General features: G+C 47.7%; 1 protein-coding gene across 1 annotated transcript; it reads right to left on the reverse strand.

Annotated features, from left to right (window-relative positions):
* Positions 1-570: 570 nt before the first annotated feature.
* On the reverse strand, positions 571-14,937 carry CCR6 (C-C motif chemokine receptor 6). Its single transcript, XM_032408273.1, has 3 exons — positions 14,867-14,937; positions 2,357-2,467; positions 571-2,257 (listed from the first exon to the last, which is right to left on the reverse strand). Exons 2-3 carry the CDS (start codon positions 2,363-2,365, stop codon positions 1,139-1,141), a joined length of 1,128 nt encoding a protein of 375 aa, XP_032264164.1. The 5' UTR covers positions 2,366-2,467; positions 14,867-14,937; the 3' UTR covers positions 571-1,138.
* Positions 14,938-17,275: the final 2,338 nt, after the last annotated feature.

Below are 17,275 nucleotides of genomic sequence, written 5' to 3' on the forward strand. Positions count from 1 at the left end.
CTGAACACCTCTGTCTCTGAGTCAGAACACTGGTTCAGCTTTATTTTGCAAAGCCAAAACTATGTTTGAAACATACAGACTTTGAATCCTAAGCTATCGCGTTGAATTTCATATAGAGACGCAGGTCAAGCTTACAAGAACAATAGAAAGTTTCAAGAACAGATTTCTCAGGATTATACATGTCAGTATCTTTGTAATTCGCATCAGTACCTTCTAATACATGCCTGCATTTTTGTAATGTGGTTTTATTTTTTCTACTTGTGTTCATATGTTTACAAAGCACTCTCAAAGCTTGAGTTCTAGGAACTTTCTAGAAGCCAGAAATTGGATTCCATGATCAACGTCAGACTTTGGGTAAAACCACCTTAAAGTCAGCAGCGGAAGAGAAGGATCCCAGCTCCTTGCCCACCCTCCTTGCCGACCCCTTGGCACAAGGGTCCTCTCTGTGCTGCTTCTGCTTCTGGACGTGGGACAAAAGCTCTTTCTGTGTTGTCTCAGGGAAGCTTCCTTGCATTTTTTAAAAGAAGATAATTTAAACACCTTATGCTCTAAACTGCGCTATAACCCCACTTCCACTCCGATTTGTGTAACAAATAGTTACTAAGCCCCTCTGTGTGCTGAATGTATGCTGTTCCTATGCGGCTTCGTGGAACTCTACCAGATTTTGGGAGAATTACCGACTGCAGAGAACGTTTTCTTGGGGAAATAAAGCAAACATACACTTTCCCGATGGCCTGTTGCCACCTGATCTGCCTTATCCGTGGTGACAATCAACACCAGTGCGTATCCAGCCGCTGTCCATCTCCCCACGCCACTTTTCCAGCTTGGGTGAAATGTTTCACCTTCTGCCTGAAATGAGTTGTGTGAGGGCTCTTAAGTGATTTTTTTCCATCTTGGTTTTCCAAACCCTGTGCATTTTGCTGTGATCAGGAGAAACCGTGCTCTAGAGCTGCTTCACGAATATTCCTGAAAACATCCACGCTTGTGCACGGTTGGCTCGGATTCCGCATTCCCCGGGGCCTGCTTTGGGGAAGGCCAGCTGTAGGGTACCCTGGGGGCTCGGGGCTGCAAGAGGACAGTGTTCCCGAGGGCATGTCCACTGTCCCCGAGCCCCCGGGCACCGCCCGCTCCGGGCCAGTCACATGGTGAAGGACGATGCGTTCTCGTTGTCCACGGTCTCGCTGTTCTGCCTGGAGGTGAAGGTTTCCGAGTACAGCCTGGAGCAGGAGAAGCCCGGCACCTTCTGCCTCCGTCGCACACACCACAGATCCTTCACGATCTTCAGAAAGTAGCTCCTAAACTTCTGCCCAATGAAGGCGTAGAGCACAGGGTTGAGACAGCAGTGCAGGAAGGCCAGGACCTCGGTGACGTTGGTGCTGTAGCCCAGCAGCTTCTGGCCGTGGCAGGAGCGGTTCATCCTGCCCAGCTGCACGGCCGTCACCAGGAGCACCATGTTGTGGGGGATCTGGCAAGCCAGAAACACCAGCACCACCGCAATAATCACACGGATGGCCTTGTGCCGCTTGGAGTTCTGAGCCTGCACTAGGGTTTTGACGATGAACGTGTAGCAGAAGATCATAAACACCAGTGGGATGAAGAAGCCGAAGAAGAGCTGAAGCCCCAGCATCAGCAGCTTCCACTTGATGGGGTTGGAGGCCTCGTGGTAGCGGGGCTCGCACACATCGCTGCCCTGCACGCTGTACTTCTGGTTGAACACGAACGTCCAGCTGGAGATGAGCACGGACAGCACCCACACCACCAAGCAGATCCTCCTGCGGTGCGCCAGGGTTCTGGACCGCAGCCGGAACGACTTGGTGGCCTGCACGATGGCGATGTAGCGGTCCATGCTGATGCAGGCCAGGAGCAGCATCCCACAGTTGAAGTTGACGGCGTAGATGCCCTTCATCAGCTTGCATATGGCATTGCTGAAAATCCACTCACCCGTGGCGTGGCTAACAGCCCAGAACGGGAGGGTGAGGACGAACAGGATGTCGGCAATGGCCATATTCAAGAGATAAACGTCTGTCATGGACTTGGTTTTCTTATAAAAAGCAAAGGTGGCCACCACCAAAATGTTACCCAAAAGGCCAAAGACACATATCAGGGAGTAAGCCGTGGGCACAAAGAGCCCAGAGAATTTTCTGACCTCTTGCAAGGAACACAGTAAGGTGTCATCATCAAATGAATAATCTGAAGTATTACCCAACCCAAAATAGTCCTCACTGAAGCTGAAGACAGTGCTGAAATTCATTGCTTCCTGGAAAGTGAACAAAGGTAGAGTTAGTTGTAGTGCAATCTGCAGGTAGCCACAGCTGACCGAAATTACACTCCGAGCCGAAATAAAAGAGATGCTCACCCCACTCATTGTGGTGCTTGTTCTTGGCAGAAATGGCAGGCCTGGTATAGAAGGGGATGGACGTTCAACCCCTCTGGTTCACCAGCAGAGGTAACGGGGGGGGGAGTGAATCTAAGGAGGAAAGAAAGCAAATACACTGTGATTGAGACAAGTATTCTGGAGCCGAGAATTACGTTACTAGCATTCCATTTCACTTGGACACAAAGGGTGCACGGAGTGCTATTTTGCAGGAAAATATTCATTTAGAACAATGGTCTGCAGCCTCTTTCTGCAAAAGACCAGACAGTAAGTATTTTAGGTTCTGCAGGTCCTATAGTGTCTGTCCCAACGACTGGAATCTGCCCTGGCAGCTTGAGACCAACAGGAGACAACTTCACACATGAATGGGCTCAGCCAGACTTGGTTGCCATGGCTACAATTTGTCAATCCTTGATCTATGGTATAAAGAAGGGAGATACCAGCAAAACCACAGGTTCTGATCTGCACAGAAATCTTGGTGCAAAATGCATATTTAATGACACTCAACAGGGTTTCACTGAACAAAATCCACAAAACTGTAAGTGTGTCTAGAATACTTATGATTTATAGCTTACAGTATGATTCAGTTTTTTTCACCCAGCTGGGCATGTGAGAATCTCTTGTAGAATTTTTTAAAGTTTGAGCGTGGGAGTCATTCTCGAGATATGCTGAATAAGTTTCTCTGGCTTGAAAGGCAGTAGGAACGTATATATATATTTCCTACAAGACACAGATAATGTCAGCGTGCACTAGAGTTAACAAGCACCAATCTGCTGGGGCAGACACATCATAATCGTCGGAAACCAAGCTGGGGGAAGAAAGGTCAAGGTTAGTGTGGTTCAGGATGGCTCGGTGGACAGGACCCCTCGGTCCTTGGAGAAGGGGCGTGGGGCAGGCAAAGGGATGGCAGAGAAGGCGAGCAGGTGGAAAGGAATAGCGAGTACTGAGCTGTGCTGCAGCAGTGTGGCCGACCCCTCTGGTTCAAGGTGACTGTTACCAACCAAGCTCTACGGAGCAAGTGATGTGCTGGGAATGCCCAGGGGATGATGCATGGGGCCAGCTCAAGAAGTTCATCAGTCCTCACCTACACGGTCAATATTGATACCCGACATTTTGGGGAGGAAGTCAGTATTACACAAAGCTCACCCTGAGGATTTTCTGACATACTTCTCATATCACTTGATTCTCGTTGTGTTGATTACACAGTCACAGATCAGGTGGCCCCAACCCCATTTCCTCCCTAATGCCTGGAGCCATCACTTGGAGAGCGAGTCTTTGCTGCCTCTCAGCAATTGCTCTGGACATGACACTGGGGGCGGGGGGGGGGGGGTCACCTGTGCACTTCTGCAGTGACCTGCAGCTGTGCATTCTCACTGAGGGCTTTAGGGCGTGCAGAAAAGCCACAACATAAAGCCTTGATGTTGCAAAAGCATATGAGGAGATAAACATATCCATCCGATTATCAAATGAAACATGTCAATCAAACAGGACTACAAGATTTACGGTTCAGCCATGATGGATTCACAGAAACCAAATGTACTCTACTGCATTAAACAACCAGAAAAACCTGTAAAATATGCTAACAGTTTTCAGACATTGGGCAACAGATGTCACAAGAGTAAAGTACCTGACCAGAAGATAACAGGTGAAGTGAGCTATGACCTGAGCTCTGGGAAGCCCCCAGCTTCCAAGGAAGCAGTTTCCAACTGCAGAGCATGCGGACAACCTGAACAGGGAATGGGGACCTCACTGAGGACACAGGGATCAGGGTTCTGGAAGGTCAGGGCAAGACGAGGTATGGGAGAGGAGGGAGCTACACACAGAGAAAGGAGAGCTGCAGAGAGGCGTCCTTGAGAGGGAGCAATGCAAGAACATTTTGAGAAAGGAGAGGCAGAGAAATCCTCAGATCCCTCGCGGGCTAAAATAGTTCTTTCCCACAGAAGGCGTAGCAGCACCTTCTAAGTCACAGGGCATGGGACAGCATCCTCAGAACAATACTGTTTGAGGAGTAATGCACCTAAAATAATCCTACTTTAAACACTGCTCTGGGCCTGCCACAACAAAGTTTGAAAGACAGTCTCAGATGACCCATCTGATTCCAATAACATAACTACATCCCAGAACAAAGTCCCAAATCGTTTAAAGGCACGCAACGAATTCCAGCCTTCAGCCGTGTAAAATTCATGTCAGGCATCCAAACAAAAATGTCTAGACCATTGGAGGCTGAATGTTTGTATCTCCCCAAAATTCATATGCTGAAGCCTAATCTCCAAGGCGGTGGCATTTAGAGGTGGCGCCTCCTCTCATGAATGGGATTAGTGTTCTCGTAAGAAGAGACACAGAGAGCTTGCTTCCTCTCTGCTCCATGCCTCCTGAGGACAAGAAGACTGAACCAGGGGGTCCTCACCAGACACTGGGTCTGCTGGCACCTGGACCTTGGACTTCCCAGCCTCCAGAACTGTGAGAAATAAATGTGTCCTGTTCAAGCTACCCTGTCTGTGGAAATCTGTTACAGCCTCTCACATTGACCATGACACAGACTTTTGAAGAAACAGGAAAATATGGCCCATAATGACATGAAGAAACAAGAATGACAGAGACGACTGAAAAACCTGCCCTGGTAATTACTATCAGTATGCTCCAGATGCTCAAAAAAGTAGAGGTAAGCACCCATACAATGAAGAAAATGACAAAAAATATAAAAAAGACCTAAATAAATGTTCTATAGATGAAATACAGAACACATAAAATGAAAAATACACTGATGAGGGTTAACATACACAGATCAATTGTGATTCTATGCCCTAGCAATATTTGGAATATTTGGCAATTAAGACTGGAAAAAAATTATAATAGCATCAAAAAACATGAAATAAAATACTTATGACTTCATCTTAAAAATCGATACAAGATTTCCATGTTGAAAACTATAAAACATTGCTGAAAGAAATTAAGATCTAAGTTAAAGGAGAAGTGTATCAGGGTCCGGATTAAACAGTCCAATATTAAGATGTTGGTTCTCTCCAAACTGATCTACAGATACAACACAATCCAAATCAAAATGGTGGCAGGGTTTTGGAAGAAACTGACAGCCTGATCATGAAATTGATATAGAAATCCAAGGGATTTAGAAGAGCCAAAACCATTTTGAAAAGAGGACAGAATTGTAAGAGTCATACTACCCGATTTCAAGACATACTATGAAGACACAGGAATCATGACAACATGGTATTGGTAAAGGGATAGATACAGAAATCAATGGACCAGAATAGAGTCCAGAAATAGACCCATACATCAATAGCCAACTGATTCTTAACAAGGGTGCCAAGGTAATTAAAGAGGGAAATAACAGTCTTTTCAATAAATTGTACTAGGACAACTTCATGCATAAGAGGTTGATCGTTTCTTTTACCTCATGCTACAAACAAAAAAGTAACTCAAAACGAATTATAGATCTAAATGTGAGAACCAAAATCATAAAACATCTGAGGAAAACAGAAGAGAAAATCTTTGTGCCCTTGGGAATGGTAGAGATTCCTTATCTAAGTTGCAAAAGGCATGAACTGTAAAAAAAAAAAAATTAAATAAAAAATTGATAAATTGTAACTGATCAGAATTTAAGGGGCTCCTAGGTGGCTCAGTCGGTGAAGCATCTGCTTCAGCTCAGGTCCCGATCTCAGGGTCCTGGGATCAAGCCCCACGTTGGGCTCCCTGCTCAGCAAGGAGTCTGCTTCTCCCTCTGCCCCTCCCCGCTGCTTGTGCTCATGCTCTCTCTAGCTCTCTCTGACAAATAAATAAAATCTTTAAAAAAAAATTGTCCTTGATCAGAATTTAGAACTTCTGCTTTTTGAAAGAAGGGGGCGCCTGGGTGGCTCAGTCGGTTAAGTGGCTGCCTTTGGCTCAGGTCATGATCCTGGGGTCCTGGGATCGAGCCCTGCATCAGGCTCCCTGATCGGCGGAGAGCCTGCTTCTCCTCCCTCTCCTTCTGTCTGCCGCTCTGCCTACTTGTGCTCTCTCTCTATCTCTGTTAAATAAATAAATAAAAATCTTTAAAAAAAAAAAAAGAAAAGTAAAAACAGACCATGGAATGAGAAAAAATTTTTGTAAACTTGTATCTGATCATGAATTGTATCCAGAATATACGAAGAACTCTTAAAATTCAACGTCAAGAAGACACAACTCAATAAGAAACAGGCAAAAAATGTGAAGTGAGTTCACCAAAGGAAATACATGGGTGCCAATTATGCACAGAAAACTTTTTCAATGGATTAGTCATTAGAGAAATGCAAATTAAAAGTGCAATGAGATACCGTTTGTCACCCACTCAATTGTTGAAAGTCAGAGGTGGACAAGACAGGAGGCGTGGATGGAGACATGGGAGCAGGCCAGCGCTCGGCCCCAGCGGTGGGAATGCGAAGTCACACGGCCACTTTGAGAAGACCATGGGGCGATGTCATGTAACGTTAAACATGCACTTACCATGTGAACCAGCAACTGACTTACGTATTTAGCCGAGAGAAGTGAAAATGAAAGACTAGTACTTGAATGTTCACGGCAGGTTTATACGTAACAGTCCTGGATCGGAAAGAACCGAAGCTTCCATCAGCAGGTGAACAGACAAGTAAGTCGTACCATCTCCATATCACAGAACACTGCCCACCAACCAAAAGGAACAAAGTCCTGATGTCCGCTCCATGGGGGGGAATTGCAAAGGCATTTTGCTGGGTAAAGAATCCAGACATCTAGGACCAAGCATGGCATTATTCCATTTACGTGAACTTCTAGAAAAGGCAAAACAGGAGTGATGGAAATCAAGTCCGTGATTGTCCTAGGTCAGGGATGAGAAGAGATTGGCTGAAGGGGGCACAGGGACCTCTCCGGGGTGATGGAAATGTTCCCTATCAGGATTGTGATGTTGATGTGCATTTGTCAACACCCATTGACTCAGATACTTCAAGTTGGTGACATTCACTGTATGTAAATTATACCCTGAGAGAGCGAATAAAATAACTGCACACAGGTCCATACAAACGTGCTGGTTAAGACAACAGGTGCCGTAGGTCGGAGTCCTCCCCAAGGACGGAGGGGTGTGTGCAGGTTCATGAGCAAGGCAGGACTTGAGGCAGCCCCTGAAGGAGGGAAAGCACAGACTGGGGGTCGTGGGGGACAGGTGAAGGGAAGAGGGGCAGACACAGCACGGCGGCCAAAGGGCTGCTGGAGGGACTGAGGGGATGGACCGCATGGCAAGCCGAGGGGGCCGTATGGGCTCCCAGCGAGGTGGGGTCGGTGGGGTGGGGCACGACGACATTCGGGTCACACGGAGGCTCGTGGCTAATGAGGGAGCGGGCAGCAGAGCAGCTGTGAAAAGGGGACATCCCCGTGCGCTGTGGACACGGTGCCCAGCTGGAACCCCAGCTGGAACCCCAGCTGGAACCCTGCTTCAGAGAAATGGTTTCTTTAACCACACCATGACCTATAATGTCTTCTGAATTCAAATTCAATTCCGTTCAACAAAGGCTTATGAGCTCTCTGTTGAGGATGATGCTGGGGATACGAGGATGAGTCACAGGTCAGCTCCAGGTCCAAGCAGCCGTCGGGTAAACAGACGCAACACTCGCAGCAATCCTGCAAGGCCGAGAAAAACAAGTGGCCGGCTCTCGGCGAAGAGAAGGCCAGCGTCCAGAAGGCCTTCCTAGAGGGCGTCCACCCGAGGAGCTGGGTGGGCGGCCCCGGGGGGGACGGGGTGCTCAGGCCAGGTTGGGGGGGCACGGGGTGTTTGCACCTGCTTGGTATGAACAATCTACAAATCTGGACAGCAGTGAATTCAATGCTGTTGTGGTTAAGAATCAGTGTTCTCAATAAAAACACTTGTCACGTTTCCGTGGATGCCAGCCACTCAGCGTGATTGGAAGTGATTCAGCCTGCCCAGACCACCATCGTCACCACAAAAATCATGCGAATTGTGCTGAGGAAATCGTATTGGTGACAGATTGGCATCCGGGCCACCACAACCCATAAGGAAGCCTATACATGTTTTGTGCAAGTAAATTACCTCAGATCTTGGGTAGCAAGTGTCACCTTTTTGGAGAAACAAGTTCTGGACTTCTTTGTTCCAAACATTGAGATGGTAAAGTCATGAAGACATTTTTGAAGACCTTCTTCACTGAACGGGGGCGGGGGGGGGGGTGTACTGTCTTATCCACCGGGGTGGGGACACGTCCGTTCTTCGCTGAGGTGACAAACTCACAGTCTCGAAGTTTCTGGACACAGAAGGCTTGCCCCACCTTGTTTTTAAAGCTCATTTCTCTCTCTCTCTCTCTCTCTCTCTAGCATATCCTTGTTATCACCACCATTCTTGCCAGGTCTTATTTTGAAGATCACATCTAAAGGCACCAGGCTCAACCGATTCTTAAAATGTAATTTGCTTATCTTTGAAATTCGAGTATTTCCTAAGTCACTGTCTCTCCCACAGCCGGGAATACGAACACTTCCCCAGAACCAGTTAGTATGAAGAGAATCTGTGGGACGAACTGTTCTGAATTGTCCTTGGGAGGAAGTTTCAAGGCTTCGGAGGGGAAATCATGATGACACGATTAGAAACACTACTCTGTTCAACCTGGTCTTGCAGTAGGAGCCTTCCTGCCTGGTACTCGGCTGCTTTGAGTAAAGTGCCGACTGTTGCTGGCTCAGGCACCCACTATCACCACCTGCCTGAGCCTCGGCCCCCTCGGGCCCCTGGGGTCTCACATCCAGCCCACTGTGGCATGGCACTGAGTGAGACGCGGGGACCAGGAGGCCCAGATCCGGTGGCTGAGGCCCGTGGAGTCCCACCGGAGAACAGACTGTGTTTGCAGAGACAGAGAAGGTCAGCGCCCTGGTGCAGATGCCAGGCAGGACGCTGACATGTATTAGGAAGGGCTCCAGGGCAGCCCGGGATGGAAGCGCCGAGCGCTCAGTCGGGTGGGCCCGCACTCCAAGCCCGCTTGTCGTGGTCACCAGCCTGCAGAGCAGGGAGGCATTGTAGATACTGCAAATCTGTGATTAAATCTGAAATCTATAAGTCCTCAAGATGTGGAAGTATGATCTAGGTGGTGGTTTGTGAGCTGGGTGCCTGCCCAGTAGAAGACCCTTACTGGCACCATGCTGGGCTCTGTCCTCAGCCCTGTGCTAACCCACTATTTCTATGAATGTGAGGGCCAAAAATAGAGGAGGCAAGCTCATCAGGCCTGAAGATGACAAGACGCCTAAAACTAGAATTATTATATTGGATGACAGAATCAATGTGAAAAAACTCTGGACAGAATCAAACAATGGGTCGAATGTCATAGGGTAAAATTCAGTGGGGAAAATAGGAGGTTCTGCGCTTGGATTTGAAGAGTCAATTACACAGATAGAAAATGAAAGCTTAGCAGCAGGATCAAAGGTAAGAGTTTTATTTGATGGTAATTTCACTGAGAGATGATTGAATCTGTATGACAGGTACAGTGTCTGCTAGCCAAGCGTCTAACGGAAGGTGACCTTCATCTACGTCGTATTTTCCCACCTCAATCACATACTGCTTGCACACTTCCTAACAGACACACTGTTCTGATAGACAGGGTCAGTGTGTGCGGCTAGCAGAAGCAGGGCCCCAGAGATCCCCATGCCCTAGTCCCCAGAACCTGGGGAAACGTGCCTTTCCATGCCAAAAAGGACTAAGCGTTTGAACCCTGAGATGGGGAGATGACCCTGGATTATCCAGGTGGGTCCCATGTCGCTTCTTGAGTCCTTAAAAGTGGGGATCTTTCCCAGCCGAGATGGAAGAGGGAAGAGAAGAGATTCGAAGCATGGGAGGACTCAGTCCATCGTTGCTTTGAAGACCAAGCAGGTGGGTAGCCTTTGCGAGCTGGGACCGGCCCCCCTGACAGCCAACGTGAAGAATGGGGATGTCAGTCCTACGGCCACAAGGAGCTGAATTCTGGCCACAGTTTGATTGAGCAAGGAGACAGATCCTTTTTTGAGAACCTCGGAGAGGAACGCACCCCTGCCAACAGCTCCATTCTAGCCTGGTCAGACCTGCCCTGGACCCTGACCTACAGAGCTGTAAGGTACTCGGTCTGCGTGGCTGAAGCTGCTGACTTTGTTACGACAGCAAGAGAAAACTAAAAACAGTGCTCGCTAAATGCATCCTGTTAAAATTCATTTGTTTTTTAGGTCAAATCAGTAAAACTCTAAGGTTTAGAATGAGGTGGGTAATAGTTCCAGTGACTCTGCTCCCGTCAGACTCCACGGAATTCTGATTGCACTACCGGAAACGTGAGCAGCCCAACAGCCAGGCCAACGAGAAGCACCCAGTCACCACGCCTGCGAGCGCCAGTCGCCTAGCCTAAAAACAATGACGGGTCAGGTAGGAATGAAGTCATCAACTAACCTGCCAGGTTGCCGTGTGAAAGAGGGTCTAGCCTTACACTCCCACGAGCAGAGGTTACACAGACAGACTGTGACCTAGCATCGGAAGAACGGTTGGACCGTTTAGCAAGAATGGCACGGGCCCCCTCAGGAGATGCTCCTCTGTCAAGCACAGGTGGGTGAGTCTTTACCGAAAATGAGGTGGCTGGGAGGTGGATCGGACCCACTGAATCAGAATTTCTGGAGATACAGCCCTTTGGAAAGGCAGGCTTACCAGTAGGCTGCACCTCCTGCCTTTCAGCTGGGGCTCCAGCGACCGTGAACCTGGATCATCCCTCCTTGGAAATACGCTAATGGCCTTTGCCAAGGGACAGAAACCTGGGTGTCCCTACCTAAACATCTGAACGTGCTTTTAAGCAGACTATCCCTGTATGCCCACATTCCTGACTGCATATAAACGGAATTTTATGGACTAGGGGCACTGTCCACGGGAGGACGGGAATCAGGCACCCAGGGATCTCTTATTTGCATGATGAGTGGGTATAAACTGGGGACCTTTGTGACAATGTTTTCACACACACACTCCAGAACACTGCATGTTGATTTGTTACTGAAACCCGTTTCCAGTGAGCTATGTCTAAAGGTCTGGGGCTCCTCCAGGAACGCGCCTGGTGCTTCCCTGGGGAAAATTTGATGTCGGAAGAGAGCTGTAGGTCCTGTGGATGTCTGCTTTGACCACTCAGCTCTTGGGTCCCACACACTGTCCACATTACTCTCCCCCATATTCATGTGTGGGAACTGCTGCTCCCGAGGGAATCCCAGCTTCAAGGGACCAGATCACTGGGAGAGACCAGCGTTTGAAAGCGGTTTCCAGGAAGGCTCTGGGTGGGAAGAAGGGAGGGAGGTTGGGGGGAGATGGCTCTGTGGTTAATAAGTTTGGGAAATGCCACTGACCGCATCCTCCTCTTGGATACTGACGCAGCAATTTCTTATCAATGGCTCTTCAGAGCCCTGCTTGCTTGAGCAATGACAGCTTCCCAGACCCACTCACCCTCAGAATTAGAGGCTCGAAGTAACCCCTGAGTGACTCCCTTCTCATAGTGAGCATGCTCAGAACTGAACTTTCATTGAAAGATACGCCTTCGTGGGGCTCCGCTTCCTGTTTTAGAGGCATATAACGCTAAGTTAAATCTCATGAGACTTTTGCATCTAAAGTTTGAAGCCATATGAATATATCACCCTTCTAAATGAAAAGCAAGTGTGCTCAACCCCAAGATTACATGTATGCACGTGGTCAATGATCATTTAGTCCCTGCTTTTCGGTCTTAACATTTCAAAGACTTTGTTACTGCCCATAAAAAGAAAGTGTTACTTTAAGAAAAATTCAATGTTACTTAGAGTAACATTTTAAAAATAGCGTTTAAAATGTTAACTTATAGGGGCACCTGGGTGGCTCAGTCGTTAAGCGTCTGCCTTCGGCTCAGGTCATGATCCCCGGGTCCTGGGATCGAGCCCCGCATCGGGCTCCCTGCTCAGCGGGAAGCCTGCTTCTCCCTCTCCCACTCCTCCTGCTTGTGTTCCCTCCCTCGCTGTGTCTCTCTCTGTCAAATAAATAAATAAAATCTTTAAAAAAAAAATAAAATAAAATAAAATAAAATAAAATAAAATGTTAACTTATATTTTTATTGCAATAAGAGAGTGTGACTTCCTGTACAATTTTTGTTAGATACCACATGCAAAAGAGTCTCAGAAACTAACAGCTGATTGATTAAGTCATTCAAAAATGAAATGAACAGGAGCGCCTGAGGGGCTCGTCAGTCGGGCGTCCAACTCCTGGTTTTGGCTCAGGTCATGATCTCAGGGTCATGGTATCGAGCCCCATGTCAAGCTCCACACTCAGCACAGGGTCTGCTTGAGATTCTCCCTCTCTCTCTCACCCTCCTCCTCCCCCCACTGTCTCTCTCTCTCAAATAATTAAATAAATCTTTAAAAAAAAAAAAAAAAAAAGAAAAGAAAAGAAAAGAAAATCTGATACTACATGCCCTAAAAACCAGAGCCAGCCCAGGAAGCCAAGGAAAGGGTACCAGCGCACCCACTACAGTTGAGGAGAAGCCAGCCCGGGCCCCCCCCCCCCCCCACGCAAGCACGCCCCCTGCGGGCAGAGGAGCCCCGCCGCGCCTCTGTTCCCTGAACTCAGAGCTTTGGGAGTTCTTCAGTCACCTGACCAGGGGCAGGTAGGAAACATTTCAAGTCCTTAGCAGCAAGGGTCCTAGCTGGGGCCAGCTAACTGACGCACACTCAGGCTGGTCACACTCTGTCGGGACCAGGAGTGGGTGGCGGCAGGCAGAGGGGCTGCAAACGGGAAGTAGGAGCCCCTAGAGAAGAGACGAGGTCTGGAAAAGCAGAAGGGGCGGCCAACACACCAACTTCCACTGCTTGTCCTTTGGCCAAGGGCAGACTCTACCCAAGAAAACTAAGTGTGGGGAAAACATTAATAAGACGTCAAAATATTATCAGCAAGGAAAACTGCTAAAATTTTAACTTAGTTTATAACAAGTTTAATAGTTAAAAATTAAATGAAAGCAGATTTTAAATCTGTACTTACTTTCATAAATAGTGATGGCCCACAAGATACAGAACAAGAACTAAAGAAGAGTGTGTGTATGTGTGTGCATATACCTGTGTGCACAAGAGTATGAGTGTAAAGGCTGTGTGTGTATACGCATGCGTGTGTGTGTTGTGGATATGTGTGTGCATGTGTCTGTGTGTGCATATGTTGTGTGCATGCATGTTTGTATATTGGTGTGTGCTCATATGTGTGTATACACATGCATGTGTGTGAGAGCACTGTGGGCGTGTGCTATAAATTAAGTTATAATTGCATACTGGACACGGGGATCACTGCTTTACGTCTATTATCTCTTTTAACAAAAACCCTTTAAGGTAGACACTATACCCATTTCTCAGATGGAAGACTAGAGGACTGTTCACTCTTAACATTCTAATTCACTTTGTCTCCACAGGGTCTTCCTGAAGGACTGTAAATTCTCACAAGATCTTAGATAATACATATATTTTCAAACCTTTTAATTGATACCAGAATCTCTTATACTGCAACTACAGGTATTCAATAAATGTATGTTTTCTCAGTTCATTTGAATCATGGGCACATAGGGTTTTATCCTTTTTTAGATAAACATCAGCCAAGCTGAAACTCTAGGCTGGCTTCCTTCTGCTTTCGAATAAGAGCGGTTAAGAGAGAAGCCAGAAGGTTTTTTCCAGTGATTTGTATATAGGTTTGTAATTTTTTTTCTTTTGGTTTTTCCGCTTCTTTGGAAGCTCACTTTTTTATTTTCTTTTTTGTTTGCAGAAATCATACTTTTAATCATTGCAAGAATAGATTTAATACAGACCTTGCATTTATCTCTTTACAGTGCTGATCTCCACAATCTGTTTCCGCTACTGCATAGGCTTCAGGGGGAATCTATGGCAGACTCTCTCAAAGATCATAATGCATTCTTCTGTGGTCATGGGACACTGACTTCTTAATCATTATGGCATTTGCAGACATTATCAGAGCTTTTTCTGTATTGCCCCGAGTCTCATAAAAATTTCCACCCCATCAATTTCTCTTAAACAACACCTTACAAGCTCCTTCCCACTCAATCCCCAGCTACTCAAAATGCCCACTCACTATCTTCCATTGCACAGATCACATTTTGCATTGGTTTCAAAACATTTCTTAGCTTAGTTTTTAGCTCTTCAAACTTTTTGTGTTAAATAAATGACTGCATTTCACTCAAGACCGCTGCCCTGCAGGTATTTAACTACAGGAAGAAGCAATGCCCAAACCATCCCCCACACTCTAGGGCAAGGCAATTAGGATAAAATCGCTCACTGCACACTTGGAGGAAAAGCGAGATTTTTGAAAGCACGATCCTGTTCCTAAAGCCAGAAAGACAATGTCTTTGCAAAAGCAAGACTGTTTGATCAAGTGCAACACACTCACCAGGCCAGTGTTCTGGAATTCCTGATGCCCCTCAGGCGAGGGTATCAAAGAAATGAAGACAGTTTGAAAGAAGCGAGGGGCTTGGCCGTGCTCACCTTAGAAACGCCGTGATCCGACGGGAATTGTCCTGTTACACCCCTCCTGGTGATGCTTCACGTCACCGCTGTGATTCTCTTGACAAGGTGCAATTTCTAATAGCCATTAAGAAAAAAGCAGTGAGAGACCAGAATTGGCCAAAAGCAAATTGCTGAACTACCACTTCCTACTTAAAAGTAACGCCTATTTGCCCAAATGCAGAAGGTTAACCATGTATATCCTGTGGGGTATAAAATAATCATATGACTCCCTGGAAGCGAGTCACGCCTGAGGAGGAGCTGAGGAGAGGCTGAGGACCTGGGTGGCGGTGCTCCTCACAGTGACTTCGAGCTTCTCCACTTGTGGTAACGGTGTGTGCTCAGACCTTCTCACTCCTTTGCCTAATTATTTCCCATGAGCAAGGAAGGACACTTTGCAAACTGCCTGGGAAGGCGTAGACGTGTTTGGGAATGGGTACATGAGACTGTGGTTAGGGCAGCCCCTGGAGCCCCTGTGCCTGGATTTCCCCCAAAATCTGTGCACCCGCAGGTAGGCTCCTGACCCTGCGGGGACTCCACAGTTCCTTCCTCTGTCAGATTAACGGCCGAGTGGCTCTAGCCTCAGCGTGTCCTGAGAAATATGGTGTGGGTCCCTGGGAAGCAGGGAGAACAGCGCTCACGCAGAGCAGGCTCTCAACGAATATGAGCTATTGTTGTGTGATTTGGGCCATAAATACAAGTCCCTAAAAGCTGGGCACGTGATCTTTATGAGATGGCAGGTAACAGATCTGAGTGCCCTGCCGTTAGAGGTAGCAACTGATGATTCGCTTGGGGAAATCATTTTTAGGTGCGAGTGATTTAAAAAATGCAAAAAAAAAAAAAAAAAAGGAAAAGAAAAAGGAGAAAGAGTTCTGGAATCATAAAGGTGTTGGTCATCATAGAGTGTGCTGCTGTGAATCGAGTCTCAGGAAATACCTAATGTTTTACAGCAAAGGGACCCAGAGATCAATGCAAGTCAGGGCCGGACCAGCTGGGGCTGCCAGGCCCGCAGCGCCGAACGTCTCTGCTTCCTCCCTGAGCTCACTGGGGGCCCACAACTGCTCAGGGCCCACCCTGCGTGTCGGGCTCGGATGCTAGTCTGCCTTCACGCCTTCCCATAGAGCCCTGGACCTTGCTTGTCCCTGACCCCGGGCGAGTGTGTCCCCTTGTCAGCTTCTCTTGGGAACTGGCCGACCATAGCAGGTCGTTTTTCCTGGCAGAACAGGTTTTTCCCCTTGTCCAGCTGTCTCCCCCTCCCCAACAGTCTGCTTATCCTGACCCTGTAGAAGAAAAGCCTTCTTCTGTTTGATTCTGAGCCACTCACAGACCTTATGGTCACAGGGAGCCCCAATGCCATTGTCCCTACCTGACAGGAGTCCTTTTGAATAAAAATCTCTCCATACTAAGTCCCGAGGTGTTGCTCTTTGAAAGAGCTTAAGATGTCCATCGATGTAGGGTGCCCTATTCCCTCTTCTGTGTGAGAGGAACCCCTCCGTGTGACTTCCTTCTTCGTCCCTTCCCTGCGGCAGACTGATGGTTGTTGGAGACAAAAGGGAGCACCTTGCTCTTCTTCCTTCCTTTAACTCATCATCTTCCCCCCTCTTCACCACCTCCCCCAACCTCTGAGGTTCTGCTTCTTGCTGTGGGTGGAAGCTGCTGGAAGACCTGCCTACTAGGGGCCTCAAACCCCTCACAGAGGAAGACACAGGCCCCCTGGGGAATTGGGGAATGCATGCATCCTGCACTCTCTACCCAGTCCCACTAACATCTCCTTTGATGGTCTTGTTCGGCAGGCAGGTGGAGAAGTAAGCCCTTTCATAGCAATTACAGCCCTGGACTTGGTCTGCCTAAAAAAAAAAAAAGAAAAGAAAAGAAAAACAGATCTGATCTTGCTAAGAAACTGCCCCCAAAAAACAGAAACTAGGAAAGTGGCATGTTGAGGAAAGGGACATCATGCAGCCACATGGAGAAACCCATGGAGTAGGGGCTCAGTCACAGCTCCTTACCTGGACAACACTGAGACCTGTGGCAGGGTGCGGGCCCCCTTTCAGAAGTAGAGTTCAGGGAGGTAGAAGGTGGGAGAACCTCCGTAGGCCTGACCTCCTCCTTGGCGCTCCTCTTCTGCCCCCAAGGAGAGATGGATCAATGGAGCATTAGATGTGGCCACCGAGCAGCCTTCCCGTTCAACCGTTCCATCTCTGAGGTCGCTACTCCGGGACGCACTGCCTGCCCAGTGCTCACTGTGATCTTTACCCCAATATTCCCTCTGTGTTTCAAAGCAAATCCAAATTATAGGTCATCCTTAGGAAGCTCAGACCCATTTTGTCTTCTTCTCTCTAGAAACTGGCCTATATCAAAAAGCCTGTGAGGTCTCACCCTTAGGAGATCTTC

Source organism: Phoca vitulina, unplaced genomic scaffold, assembly GCF_004348235.1.
Source record: "Phoca vitulina isolate PV1807 unplaced genomic scaffold, GSC_HSeal_1.0 scaffold9, whole genome shotgun sequence".
NCBI classification, from domain to species: domain Eukaryota; kingdom Metazoa; phylum Chordata; class Mammalia; order Carnivora; family Phocidae; genus Phoca; species Phoca vitulina.